At 39.1% G+C, this 13,548-nt stretch overlaps 1 protein-coding gene across 3 annotated transcripts; it reads left to right on the top strand.

The window, feature by feature from the left end:
• The first annotated feature begins 203 nt into the window (after positions 1 to 203).
• USP30 (ubiquitin specific peptidase 30) lies at positions 204 to 11,081 on the top strand. Of its 3 annotated transcripts, none has more exons than XM_010582077.1 (12): positions 204 to 348; positions 1,252 to 1,434; positions 2,698 to 2,801; positions 3,673 to 3,771; positions 4,520 to 4,559; positions 4,823 to 4,917; positions 5,676 to 5,735; positions 6,864 to 6,950; positions 7,575 to 7,655; positions 8,714 to 8,933; positions 9,605 to 9,713; positions 10,797 to 11,081. In XM_010582077.1, the coding sequence occupies exons 1-12, from the start codon at positions 249 to 251 to the stop codon at positions 11,059 to 11,061; spliced, it is 1,443 nt and encodes a 480-aa protein (XP_010580379.1). In that variant the 5' UTR covers positions 204 to 248; the 3' UTR covers positions 11,062 to 11,081. The 3 variants fall into 3 exon arrangements, with proteins under 3 accessions (XP_010580379.1, XP_010580378.1, XP_010580380.1); XM_010582076.1 differs by having other exon boundaries at positions 4,517 to 4,559; XM_010582078.1 differs by lacking the exon at positions 4,520 to 4,559 and having other exon boundaries at positions 4,810 to 4,917.
• Positions 11,082 to 13,548: the final 2,467 nt, after the last annotated feature.

The following is a 13,548-nucleotide window of genomic DNA, read 5'->3' as shown; positions in this document are numbered from 1 at the left end:
GGCGGCGTGGCGGGGCCAGCGGGCCGAGGCCGGCCCTTCTCCCCCGAGCCGGGCACCGCGCACCGCGAGCGACAGCGGGAGGAGGGCGTTAAAGCATGCGGGAGCCGTGCGAACCTCCTGGGCGTCCACCGCCTCCCCCCCACCCCCCCGCGTCCGCGGGTCTGACCTGCAGGCAGAGGTAGAGACTCCTCGGTTGTGGTTTATGTTTTTGTTGTAGGTTTTTTTTTCCCCGTTTCAGGTATAAAGTGATGAAGAACTGGGGCGTTATCGGGGGGGTCGCCGCCGCTCTGGCGGCGGGGATGTACGTGCTGTGGGGTCCCATCACCGAGAGGAAGAGGCGCAGGAAAGGTAGGGAGGGCGGGAGGGCAGGGAAAACACGGGAAAAGCGCCCCAAAAGTCAATTCTGGCGTGCCGGAGGGCTCTCCGGGATGTTGGAAACACACCTGCTTCTGTCGGTTTATTATGAGCTTCAGGAAATTATCTTCTCTTGCTAAAGACAAACGTTTGGTCACTGTCCTGTTTAGAAACGTAACAAATTCAAAAAAATAGGCATTGAACATAGGACTTTCATATTAACTGTATCAATTGACATTTTTCTAAAATTGTAACTTGTCAGACCTGGTTTTGTGTCCTGTGACAAGTTCATTACTGAACTGCTGCGGATAACGCATTTTATTGTGCATTTTGGAATGCAAAAGAAATGTGTTCTTATCGACAATTAGTACAAGAAAAGTGAAAGTCTCTTGCTAAGCAGAGTTGCACAGGAACATCTCTTATTAATCCTTGGCAAGCCAGCTCTTTTCCTGAGCAAAAGAGAAAGCTTCACCAAACCAAGCTGAAGCATGCAGCAGTGCAGCCGTGACCTCATGGGCTCCTGGAAACCTGCACAATAAGGGGCTCCTACACTATATATTGTAACCAAGAATTTTACAGTTTGTACGGTAACTTTGGAGATAATCCTGAACCTTAGTGTTGTGGATAGAAATCTGTTCCTGTCGGGGAAAAAAGAGTATTTTTCAAGGAACATTTTAAAAGATTTTACAGTGGTGTAAGTCTGAGAGACCACCATGTATATAAACACTTTACAGGATGCTGTAGCAGGGTCTTCTAGTTTTCATGGGGTGCAAGTACCAAATAAAGGCAAATATTTTAATTTTAAGATAATTTTAAAACCTAACACAACACTTGCAACTGAAAATACTCAGGTTTTCCTAGACTTTATGGTGTAAACTCTTATACTTCTATTTGTAGGGCTTGTACCTGGCCTTCTTAACTTAGGAAACACCTGTTTCATGAATTCTTTGCTGCAAGGCTTATCTTCCTGTCCGTCTTTCATAAAGTGGCTGGAGGAATTTACAGCACAATACAAGACAGACCAGAACCAGTCCACTGAGCATCAATACTTGTCAGTCACTTTGCTGCATCTCCTAAGAGGTACTTTAACATTTTCACGTTGCGATAAACTAACAAGAACATATTTAGCGTAAATGTTATTGTTTCTAGCCTCCTTTCCTAAAGAAAGGAAGCTCATGTGGTCTTGTACTCTTCTCTCTTTAATTTCCCTCTACTAACTTTGAATTTATTGGCCAAGTTCAACCAATTTTCACGGAGGGGTAGAGATCCAAAAGGTATTAAGTTATTGTATCGAGCCTGAACAGCGCAAGGCCCAGCTGCATATGTCCCCAAAGCTGTTTGTTTCTTGGCCAAGAGCTGAAAGGTTTCAGGTTTTGTTTGACTCGCCTGGCAATCGAGAAGCAGCCAACACAGATTCGTGCACATTGCTCTGAAGAAGCCGTTTGCCAGCAGGTTGAACAAATCTGAGGTAGAGGGCAACAGGGGTGCTGAAAATGTGGTTACGGCACCCATTGTCACAGGCTTTAGTGCATTTGCTGTTCACAGAGTATTAACGGTTAAAGCAGTATGAAAATGGACTCGGTAAAATTGAAGAAATAGGAAAATACTATCACAAGTAGATGGGCACTCAGAATTCTCTATAAAAGAAAATTAATGCATTATAAAATAATTTAAGCATTTTTGCCAAGCTTACTATTTTCCCAAAAATATGGACTATTAAATGAGATACTTTGTCTGATGTTGGATGGAAACGGTGAAGCCTCTAAGCCCAATTTGGTAACCCATTTCAGACTTGCCCCTGTGCTAATTTCATGTACCAGTTACATCCTATTTAAACACTCAAAGTGTTTAAGCAATCTGTTGGCTCTCCTTGGCTTTCCTCACAGGGCTTTGTTTTAAAGGAAATCCACTGGAAGTTCTCCCATCTCAGGATGTTGTTCATACTAAAATTGTGCCAGTTAAGCATGTACATTTAACTGATGTTAAGGATGATGGGGCATTAATACTGGGGTTTCTGTGACATGTAAAGTACCAGTTTTTACCCAATCCACCAGTAAAAATGTGTCTTTCCAGATGGTGTTTATATTATTTATTCTCTCTGTATCAGTTGAGAAACCTTTCAGGTTGCGATGAGGAGAATGTATGCAGTTAGCCTGAGTCAGATGAGAATGGTAATTAATACATACTAGTTTGACTGTCATTGTCTACCTGTCCTAATCAAGAGTAACTCTGCTGTAATCAATTATATGATGCCTAAGTAACATACAGTCTAAAATAAACAGATTTGTGTTCTAAATGTTCTTTGTGGCTCCTTCTAAACATTTTTAAATGTGATGTCTCTAGCTTTATCCTGTCAAGAGGTAACAGAAGATGATGTCCTGGATGCAAGCTGCCTGTTAGAAGTTTTAAGAACATATAGGTGGCAGATCTCATCATTTGAAGAGCAGGTGATTACAGAATTCAATTAGACTGCCTGATATACACCTCAGTGCTCAGATATGGAATAACAGAAAATTGAAGCTACGGTACTAATAACCCTGAGTGTCAAATCTGAATCTTTGCTGTAGCAGAAAGTTTGCTTTAAAACGTGAAGGAAAACAACCATGCGATTGATGAATGGTGTTTTCAGTTTGCTTAGATACTCATCATGGAAACCCTGGCTGCTTCAAAACCTTATACTTAAGTACCTTCAGATTTGGTACAATGGGGCCAGTAATATTAAAACAGAAGAGATACAGCCCTAACTTCGCTATAGATAATGGGTCTGTGCTAACGTGCCACGCTGCTTCAAGGGATGGACTCTACTTGACTAACATTTCCAAATTTAGTTACATGTAACACACAAGATTTCTAATTCTTGTTTTCAGTATTTTCAGCCCCTAAGTAAGTGCAGCTGGCCGATGAACTCCACCAATTGTCTCACTCAGAAAATACAGTTCTATCTTTTATATTTCAGAGCCAAAGCAAACAGCAGAGATTTCAATTATGCTTTTATTGAAATCATGGAAAGCAGGCCTTTGTGCACTCATTTTTCTTTTTTCCTCCAAGTATTTTAGTATCTTTTGAGTTTGTATGGCCCAGAATTTTTTTCATAATATGCACTGTTATCAAGTTCAGCTTTATAGAAAAAGCTTTTTGGGCAAAACTGCAACAGATGCACAAATGATTACTCTTAATACACAAGGTGGGCTCTAAGCAGCAATTTTTCCTTTCATTTCCCACTATAATGATGTAGTCATATGTGTATCAGTACTCCTGGTGTATGTTTTGATGTCTGTTGTTTTCGCTTCCTCTAAGTCTTATTCCTCTATTTAATAGGATGCTCATGAACTATTTCACGTCCTTACCTCTTCATTAGAAGATGAACGGGATCGTCAGCCACGTGTGACACATTTGTTCGACGTGCATTCGCTGGAGGTGACTTCTTTACCAATGTTACTTCATTATCAGAAGTTTCTGTAGTCTGCCTAGATTCCTAAGCGTGTCGGGTATAAAGTGTCTGTTTAGAAACTGAAGATATTTTCATTATGTTTACAAAACCATTCTTCAGTACTCTTGATAGAAACGAATCAATAGGCCAGGCAATCTAAAGAATAAAAAATGTTTTTTGTATGGAAATGTATTTGAATTTATAGTGATCCCACTTTTGTGAGGGCTCTTGCATTCCTAAATCCGTGGAATACAGGGATTGAAATAGTAGCACAGAACAGTAATCCATCTAAGCAGTTACTCTCATCTGTAAGAGTTGACACATGAAAGGGGTTTGAAAACTGCAAAATGGTCATTTATGGAATAGTCCATCTGGAGGTGAAATATATCTTATCCTCCAGTTTAGTGGTAAATTTCATGCAGATGGAAAGTTTCTATCTCTTTTTCTCTAAAATATATACAAAAGGTTTATAAAATGTTACGCTTTTATTTTAGTACTCTGAGGCAGAGAATTCTGCAGATTAATTATTTATTTTATTAAAAGTGTTCTCTTTGTCAATTATAAATTTGTTGCATACCAGGTTTTTTGGCCTTCCTCAAATATAAAGAGACACTAAAACTCCCACAGTTGTTCTAATGTCAGAAAAGCGTATTAGGGATGAAATAAGAACATATTTAATACTTAATGGTTTCTAAGGTAGGGTTAATGATATCTTTTTATCTTCCTCTGTAGCAGCCAGAAATAACCCAAAAGCAAATAAGCTGCAGAACAAGAGGTATACTTTTTTCCATTCTGAAATATGAATATTCATAGTGTAGTCACTTTGTTTATTAAGGGGATAATATTAATTGATCTTTGTCTGTATTGGACTGAAATATATCTCAGCTGTAAAAAACCTGTTAATTATTTGTCAGTGGGACACAACATGTTTTAGAGCAGTTACTTTTGTTACTGTGGTCCAAAAATGTGGAATTGTAGTGATGAACACAGATGTATTGAAAAAAAACCAAAAAGGACAATTTCAGCTTTGCGTTTCAGGGTCTCTTCCCCCTGTGTCAAACCACTGGAAATCTCAGCATCCTTTTCACGGAAGGCTGACCAGCAACATGGTTTGCAAACACTGTGAACACCAGGTATAAGAATGTGTGTCTGGTAATATATGTATACATGAAAACAGATGTCCAACACTCAGAGCGCATTCTGAAACCATCATCCGTTGTTTCTGACATAGCTGGTTTAAGCTCCAAAGGTTTGCAGGGCTGACAGCTTAGACTGTTACTTTTTCGGGTACTTATTATGGCATTGGTGATGAACAAGAACGCATCACTAAATATACTGAAGAAAACTAAGTGTGTTCCACTTTGTGGGGATAATAGCTGTCTTACCAGACAGACTAATAGCTGTCTTATTATATTTAGTATTCTTTACCACAGCTATCATATACTGAAAATCCACTCACATGGGTAGCGTTTTAGGACGAGCTATTCATTCAGCACACAGTATTGGGATTGCACATGCAAAGCCAAATTAAGTTGCAGTCCAGTTATCCAGAGTAAGGAGATGAAGATAACCTGGATAAAGAAAAAAATAAAGTAAGTAAATCTCATTTGTAGATCAAACTGCAGGAGTACGTTTAGTACTTTTACTTTTCAAAACCTTGCAAACAAATTTAAGCGAGTAGGGCAGCTTCAGCAGAAAGGGGCTAAGTAGCACCTTGTATACCTAGTGTTCCTTAGCACTGTGGTTGGGAAAGCAGGTGTTTTTGACCCTATTCCACCAGGTAATTGTGGACAGCAGAGGGCACGTGTTCATCTCGTGTGAGGCTGGTTTGGGGGTTTTTTTGACTATCATAAATTATAGCTCACTGGATATGTGAAATATTTTCTTGTAGAGTCCTGTGAGGTATGATACCTTTGACAGTCTCTCACTGAGTATTCCAGCAGCTGTGTGGGTACGTATCCCTCACTGACACATGATCCAGCCAGTCTGCCTATTGCCTCGTTGTCATAGCTATACCTTCACTAGTGTCTTTCTAAGATGCTACAGCCCAAGCGTAAATGAGTAGCTACAGTTTATTTTCCTGCCTTTTTATAAATGATCCTGTTGTGCCAATATAGTACCTTACCACTAATGTGTTGGTGCAAATTACCAATTAGTACAACAAGCATGACTTTGTTGATACCAATAGAGTTTTCTGTTTCTCCTGGTGGAGTGTTTGCTCCTTTCTGTGTAATTTGAACAGACCAGATTGTATCCTGAGGGCCGTTTCTGGCAGTCTTGGAAGGAGACCTTTGGGTGCGCTGTCTCTGTGGTGATAGTACAAAAGTTATCCGATACAGGATTTTGCATCAAGTGATTTCAACTGGAAATTGTTTCTGTTTCTTTTTGGCTCTCTGAAAAACTCTGAATGACAAAACATTGTAGATTTTGGGGGAAAAATGTGCAGGACATTTTTGAACTATACCGGTTTGTTACTTAATGTCTGCTAGCGATTTGTCTTTCCAGACAAGTAGCAACTACTTGCACTCATGGAAACTCTGACTCGCACCTATAGAATACACTCCTGGACAGCTAGGATTGGGATTTGGACACATATTCTGCTATTTGTGTTTTATTTTATACCATCATTGAAGATTATGCCCTTCATACGTGGCAATACATAGTAGAGTCTACAAGGAAGTATAGGAAGGAGTGCCTAAATTCAACTAAATGCTGTACTTCTCCTATGTAGAGGGTCTGAGTGCATAAAGTGACCCATGAAGTGCTGGAACTTTAGAGAAAAATAGTAACAGGGCCAGGAATCTGTAGTTTAAAACCCCACTAAAGGAGTCACACAGGGAGTCACAGCTATTGTTCTTTTCTACAGGCTGCAATGTTTTCCCTGTTTAATCCAGGCAAAGGAAGAATCCTCATAGTTACATTATCAGTGTTCTATACTCAAAGCCACTTAACCAGTTTTCTCAAGAAACAAGTCTGCAGTTCTGTATTTTTTATGAAAGAAATTATGAAAAATCCTTTCACAAAATTAAGTGGTATGCACCCTGAAATTACTGCAAATAATTTTTTTTTTCGTACTAAGGGTCGTCCCATGACACTGGACCACTGCCTCCATCATTTCATCTCCTCTGAATCTGTAAAGGATGTTGTATGTGACAACTGCACTAAAGTATGTCATTTTAATTTACATAACCTCCTAGATTAGTTTTAGGCCTGCTGACAGAATTATAGCTTCAGTTTTCTACTCCTTCCTTTGTGACTTCAGGAAAGCCTCTAGCTTGCCTGGGATTTCTTATATTTAAAATGGAGTTCTTATCTCACAGAGTATTTTGAAGCTTTATTTATTACTAGTATTACAAAATTTACAAATATTTTATTCTATAATTACCAGGTATTATTTAGATAGTATTTGGGACAATTTTTTTGTTCCGGTATTTTAAACAGTATTTTACAGTTGCCTGTAATTTGATGATAGCACAGAGCCAAAGTGGCTCGTTTGAAAACCAACAGAAATGGCATATGACTACACATAAACGTGGAAATTGAGCTTGTTCTATAAATGCTCATTTCTGCTTGATTTTGGTTTAGAATTCTGATCCATTAGGATAGGCCAAAATTTTTTAAGAAAGTTCCTAGAAAAGTGTAGGTGTAACTAATATACTGAGCATAGTTCTAGATAGACAATTCCTTTTGTCTGCAATGTGCAGACCTGTGCTATCATGTGTAATCTGATACAGCAGGTAATCAAATGTCTATTTTTTTTTTTTTTTTTTTCCTTCCCCTTTGATTTCAGATTCAGGCAGAAGGGACTCTGAATGGACAGAGCATAGAAAACCAGAGAACAACATTTGTTAAGCAATTGAAGTTAGGAAAGGTGAGGCAAACTAACCCACCAAATCTATTTTTAAATCCTATTATACAGTCATTTCTTTCTTTGATCTCTTTGCTTGATGTCCACTTCTTGGTATTAGACTGCTTTAATATTTTACTTGAAAAAGTAAGCTCATTTGCCGAATATTTGTAGGCATTGAGGCCTCAATTCAGCAAAATGTCACACTCTATAGCTGGAAGAATGTGAGTATTCTACTGTTATTCAGCAAGACACTTAAATGTGAGTTTGGCTCAGTGGCAGTTCATATGTCTTGCATGAGTTCTTGATTTCCTTGCTAAGTGAAGGGATTCATATATACAGTGTTTGTAGCACCTTTAGCAATTGCATATTTCAAAGAAATTAAGATGTTCTAAATACAGCTGGTTTAAACAAGTGAATATGGTACTAAACATCAGGTGTAATTTCTATGAGAAGCTCTTATTTTTTGCTCTGTGATCATGTAATGCAGAGGACAACAGGGCACTGGTCTGTAATTAAGAGCCTCAGGTGCCATTAATAATAATGTGCACTTATTGATAGAGCTTAACTCTGGCATGACTTTGAATGTCAGATATTTATAACTACTTGACCTTTTTTCCCCTGGTACTCTCACTGTGCAAAGCCATTACTTACTGAGTATTAGCAAATGTCTTACAACAACTCACTCCAACATATTCCAATCCTCATTTCTACCTCGCAGATCAACAAGCTAGATGAGACTGACAGGTGAGCTTTTTAGGAACATGCATGTATTTTTATTGATTTTTCTTCCATTTGGAGAAAACAATTAACATTAGCTATCTATCCTACTGCCTACTGAGTGAGCAGTAGTGGTGTTATCAGAAATCTCAAGAGAGTTGTGAGTTAGTGTCATGTCCTAGGGATACTATTGCCAATAAGCTTACATGTAGATAAAGTAGCACATAAGGGAACAGTTCAGTGATGCATTTCTTTATCCACTAGACTTACCAGTTCTGTTAGTATGCTTTTAACTTGAACAGCTGTTTCTCTTCATTTAAAAATGTATTTTGACTCTCCTTTTCTATGGAATATTGCTGAAGCTCCCTCAGTGTTTGTGTATCCATCTGCAAAGACTGAGCTGGTCAAACCAAGGCACTCCTCTGAAACGTCACGAACACGTACAGTTCAATGAGTTCCTGATCATGGACATCTACAAATACCGCATTCCTGTTCATAAATCAAGCCAGAATGAGCTGAATCAGAGACACTCTGAAGAGACAACACCTGGAACAAAGGATGGGATAGCAGTAAAACCTTCAGGTACTTACTTTGAAAATAAAATCTATTTGGTATTTCTATGTTTCAGTGATAAAACATTCTAATCTGCAGAATGAACATAAGAGCACTATCTTTATTTGGATCTGTGCAAAGAGGACAGGTAGAAATCCCTTTCCTAGCAAGCATTAGGATACCCTGTTCCAAGTTTACAGTTCAGTTTTGATAATTTAATTTGATCCTACTAAAAAACCCTTGCAAACAAACAAAAAAATCCCAGATAGCATAGAACTCACATGTCTTATGTCCAGAGGATGAAGGAATGTTAAACTCAGGAAGTCCTAGGGATTATCTTGTTAGTGATCTCTTCTAAGGCTTCAGGACAAGCATAGAAAGAATGCTGGGAATGGTGACTTCTTAAAAAACAATTAGAAAATCTAGCTGTAGTAGGTATGTCATTTCAGCAGCTCAGTATTCTATTGGGATTTTGCAAACATGGTCATTTTCATGTTTGTGTCACGTAAAAACAATTACCACTGTCTTTGGATATTATACTCCTCTGCATCTCTTAAGGGATTATAATATGTAATGAATTAAAATAAGTAAAATACTTCATATTCTGTGATGAAAGGTACTGCAGGAACAGAAGCACTGTTGTTAGCAATACTAACAGTAGCATTGAAGTTAAATTACTGAATGTCTACTTTCTCTTGCAGGTGCAGAACAGCCATCTGGTGCTAAACCGGTCTTTATGAATGGTGCCTGCCCCTCTTCATTTTTAATGTCCTCGGGAACTTTCCCACTTGCTGCATTCCCTGAATGCAGGTAAGTTAAAGATTTGTACCCTATCTTATAACTTCTGTCCCTTCCAATTATGTCTTCCTTTATTCTGTCTTTATTGTGAGGCTGCACAGTCACAGTCACTAACATCTATCCTAGCTCCTGTACAGAATTTTTTTTGCTTTTCTCTTGGCCGGTTTTTAGTGGTTGTCTTTGGCTCCATTTCTCTCCTAGAAAAGGGAGTAGAACATATTACAAGCAAAACTCAAAATCTCCTTTCTCTGGTTCGTGGTGCAGTAAATCATCCTTCTGAATAGCCATAATCTTATTCTTGCTGTTTTTCTCTAGCCCTTCATTTCATTTTTACCTCTTACTCTGATTTAAAACTATTGCAAGAAATCCGTAGACCTCTTATAGATTTTTTTTCTCAAACATTGAAGAAGCTTGATTTAAGTTGCAGCTGCCATGATTCTACTTAGTAAATCAGCCTTGATGCTTCTCCTGATAATCTGTTTTCTTGGCCTTTGAGAAAGCTCACTTATTTTCATGCTGGTGACAAATGTATAGTTAGTTCTGTACCACTTCTATCTGCCATTGCATATTTGCCCCATGGGGAAGACAATTCCCACAATCACTGTGTGAAATAACAAGCCTGGAACCATTTTGTGCCAAATGCTTGTTATGAAGACAGTTGCAGAGCAAATCCTTGATCCATCGTTATTTGTGGGTTACCTGCTGCAATTTTACCTCTTTTCAGTTGAAAGCACATTCTTCCAGAATAGCTTTTCTGTCCATTAGCAGTGCTTTAAAATACTGGCACATTGGTAGGTTTGATGGAAAATGCTGTTGCAAAATTCAATCAGTTATGCTGTACAAAATGGCAGTAGCCCTCTGTAGCATAAACTTGTAAAGTAAATGGTTCCGTTTTCTCAATAACAGAGCAAAGCAGCGCTGCAGCAAAGACTTGGTATACTGAAAAGTAATTGCAAGGCAGTGTGTCTCTTATGGAGACATCTATTTGCTCTAATAAGAAATTGCAACTGAAGACAAAGCAAGTGGGGCTGCTTCTGGTATATGTGTGATCCACAAGGGCTGCTGACCCTTTCCTTTTTCTCATTTGTCCTTCAGTTCCCCTGTATACCTTTACCGTCTGATGGCAGTTGTAGTTCATCATGGAGACATGCATTCTGGACACTTTGTGACTTACCGCCGCTCTCCACCTTCTCCTAAGAACCCACTCTCTGTCAGCAGTCAGTGGCTATGGATTTCTGATGACACCGTTCGCAAAGCTAGTTTGCAGGAAGTCCTTTCTTCTAGTGCTTACTTGCTTTTTTATGAGCGCATTCACTCGAGGGTACAGCACCAAAGCTTGGAGTTAAGGGTTGAAGAGTGATTAAAAGAGCAGAAGAAGGATGAAAACTGACAAAATTCCTCTAATGAGATCTACATTGCATCTCCTGTCTGTTATGCAAATGACCCACCACAGGCCCTTTAACGTTCCCCTCCCTTTATGGCAATGGCTGGCTCCTGCTGGGAGTTGTGTTTTGTACCAAAATTACGCTACCCAAAGTTGGTCTGCTAATGTTGTGCAGTCCAAAGTAAATCTGTATTAGAGAAGCATTTATTCTGTTAGGTAGTAATTTTGTCAACATCACAGCTCTGAAACAGACAATTCAAACAGACTTCCCAAGGCTGTATTCCATATTCTGACACGGCTGTAAATTTTCAAAGGGAGATGCTTAATCCCATACATTTCACTGCAGATATTTCTGAACACAGGAGCCCCAAAAGCAGTTGATGGGAAGCTACTGTTATCAAAGGCAATGATTTAAGAAACAAAAGTGCCTTGAGCTTATTTGAATAGCGACATTACCATTGTCTGAGTCCACTGCATGTCAGTTGCGTTCTGATAAATGTCTCAAGATGATGGAATGAACTACTAATGGAGTCAGGTTTCTCTTGATAGCCCAGCTAATCAATAAAGTAAGGCATCTCTACATAGCATGCACGATCCAAAAAACAACTTCCCTGTTTGTGTAATTTTCCCAATATTTTATTTTTTTATACATCATAGAAGTACTTCTGCTGATTCAAAATGCAGTTTCCCTTTTCCAGGAGAAAAGACAATCTTTTTATCTATTAAGAGCCAAGACCCTGGTATATTGCTCTCTATCTCTGGAATGTAGCTGAAATCAAGAGACAGAAGTGTTTGCTAGCAATCAGTATTGTCATTTCCTTTGTCACTATGGAACTGTTGAATACACTTGCTTGTAGCATCAACTACAACTTTTAATGCTGTGATTTCAAAGCTACTGTAATTGGTGTTCTAGACTTGCCCTTCCTATTTTAATGCTGAAAACTGCCATTTCTCATCAACCATTCAGATACATGCTGTCTGGCTTGCAATTGAGCTTTAGAGCTTGTACCGGTTGTGATTGTTAGCTGAGATGTATAGCAACCCAAACATCCTTGTCAAGTTAGAGCATAAACAATTGAATTAGGACTGGTGGGCACTTACTTGTCTTGTGAAGTAGTACAGCAGTCTGAAAAGACTGGTGTCACTGCATTAGATACACAGATTGCCACATAAACAGAAGTAAGGTGTGCTTTGCTGCTCTAGATTGTTTGATGTGTCCAAAAAAAATAATCCCAAAGCACGGAGGTGGAAGCAGCAAAAATTATCCTTCTGACTACTTTTAAATTACCAGGAATAAAGTATGTAGGCTATTTTTAGCTCTTTTCTATCCTTGTAAGCTTGGAGGAGAAAAAGACTAATTCATCAGACAAGCTTTTTCAGTGTAAACAGCAACTAAGTTTTCAAATGGTAACAACTGTCTTAATAGGTTTTTTTTAGGGCAACTTTGTACCTCATACATTCATATTGCTGTGCAAAGCTCATAGGCATTCAGAGGCTCAAAACGGGAGGCTCAAAACCAGCCAAAATAAGAGTGGTAATGGATGTATATGCAAAACTATTTACACAACTCATCATTCCAGAGTATGGATCACAATTCCTGCTCCAAGTAATGCTCATAGTGCATAAAATAGTCTTTATAAATCCACAGACATACTAGTTCCTGAGAAGTCTCCTTGTCTGTGCTAGGCTAGCAGTAGCATGGTTTTAACCTTTCTATTTTAAGTTATGGGAAAACAAGACACCCCCCCCCCCAAACAAAAAAAAAACCTAGAAGGGTGCAAAATGCCAAAAATGCCCTGGCCGTTGAACTAAGACCTAACTGACTTGCAGAAGGTGAAAGCCCTCCATTCTGGGCAGCACAGGTGTGCAGTAGGAGCTCTGTAAAGCAGTGGTGGGTGTCACCTAAGGAAAAACATCATGCAAAGCCTCTAGCTCCAGCAGGTCTACCATTTGTACCTCAGAACTTCAAAACATTTCCACTGCCAGCAGTGTATATTCTGCAATACCTATTCTCAACAGGGTCTGTTTAGAGTTTTTAACTGAATTTTTGAGAAGTTCATCTGAACAGGTCACTTTGTTTAGAAAGCAGTAATGCTGGAGGTGGATCAGAACATACATACACAATGGACTAAGTCTTAAACTCATCATCTTGTAACAGGGCCATGAAGCCACATTACTGCAAGCTTGCATGTTCAATATATTTTTCTTTTGCATAGAGCTGCTTTCCAACAGGGGCCAGTTTGATGAGAATGAAAGCACAGTCGCTGTATGACACTGATAAAGTGCTCAGTTTCACTCAGCTGCAGATTTACTCTGAAAGCTTCCTCAAGGGCTATAAAGATGAGGGTTGAGTAGTCAGCATTTGTTCTAGCTTTCACTGTTGGGAAGGAGTAGATGGTCTTGGCTTAGCCCTCAGTATGAGGAAAGGAACAAGTATCAGCACCTTGGTCCCGGGTCCTGAGC

This window comes from Haliaeetus leucocephalus, unplaced genomic scaffold (genome assembly GCF_000737465.1).
Source record: "Haliaeetus leucocephalus isolate CR32 unplaced genomic scaffold, Haliaeetus_leucocephalus-4.0 Scaffold840, whole genome shotgun sequence".
Lineage (NCBI taxonomy): Eukaryota > Metazoa > Chordata > Aves > Accipitriformes > Accipitridae > Haliaeetus > Haliaeetus leucocephalus.
This window is presented reverse-complemented; position numbering and strand designations above follow the sequence as displayed.

Coding starts and splice junctions, on each gene's coding strand:
- USP30 (XM_010582076.1), top strand. CDS start 249: ATGAAGAACTGGGGCGTTATCGGGGGGGTCGCCGCCGCTCTGGCGGCG. Junction 4,560..4,822: donor AATAAGCTGCAGAACAAGAG/GTATACTTTTTT, acceptor TTTGCGTTTCAG/GGTCTCTTCCCCCTGTGTCA. Junction 7,656..8,713: donor AGCAATTGAAGTTAGGAAAG/GTGAGGCAAACT, acceptor ATATTGCTGAAG/CTCCCTCAGTGTTTGTGTAT.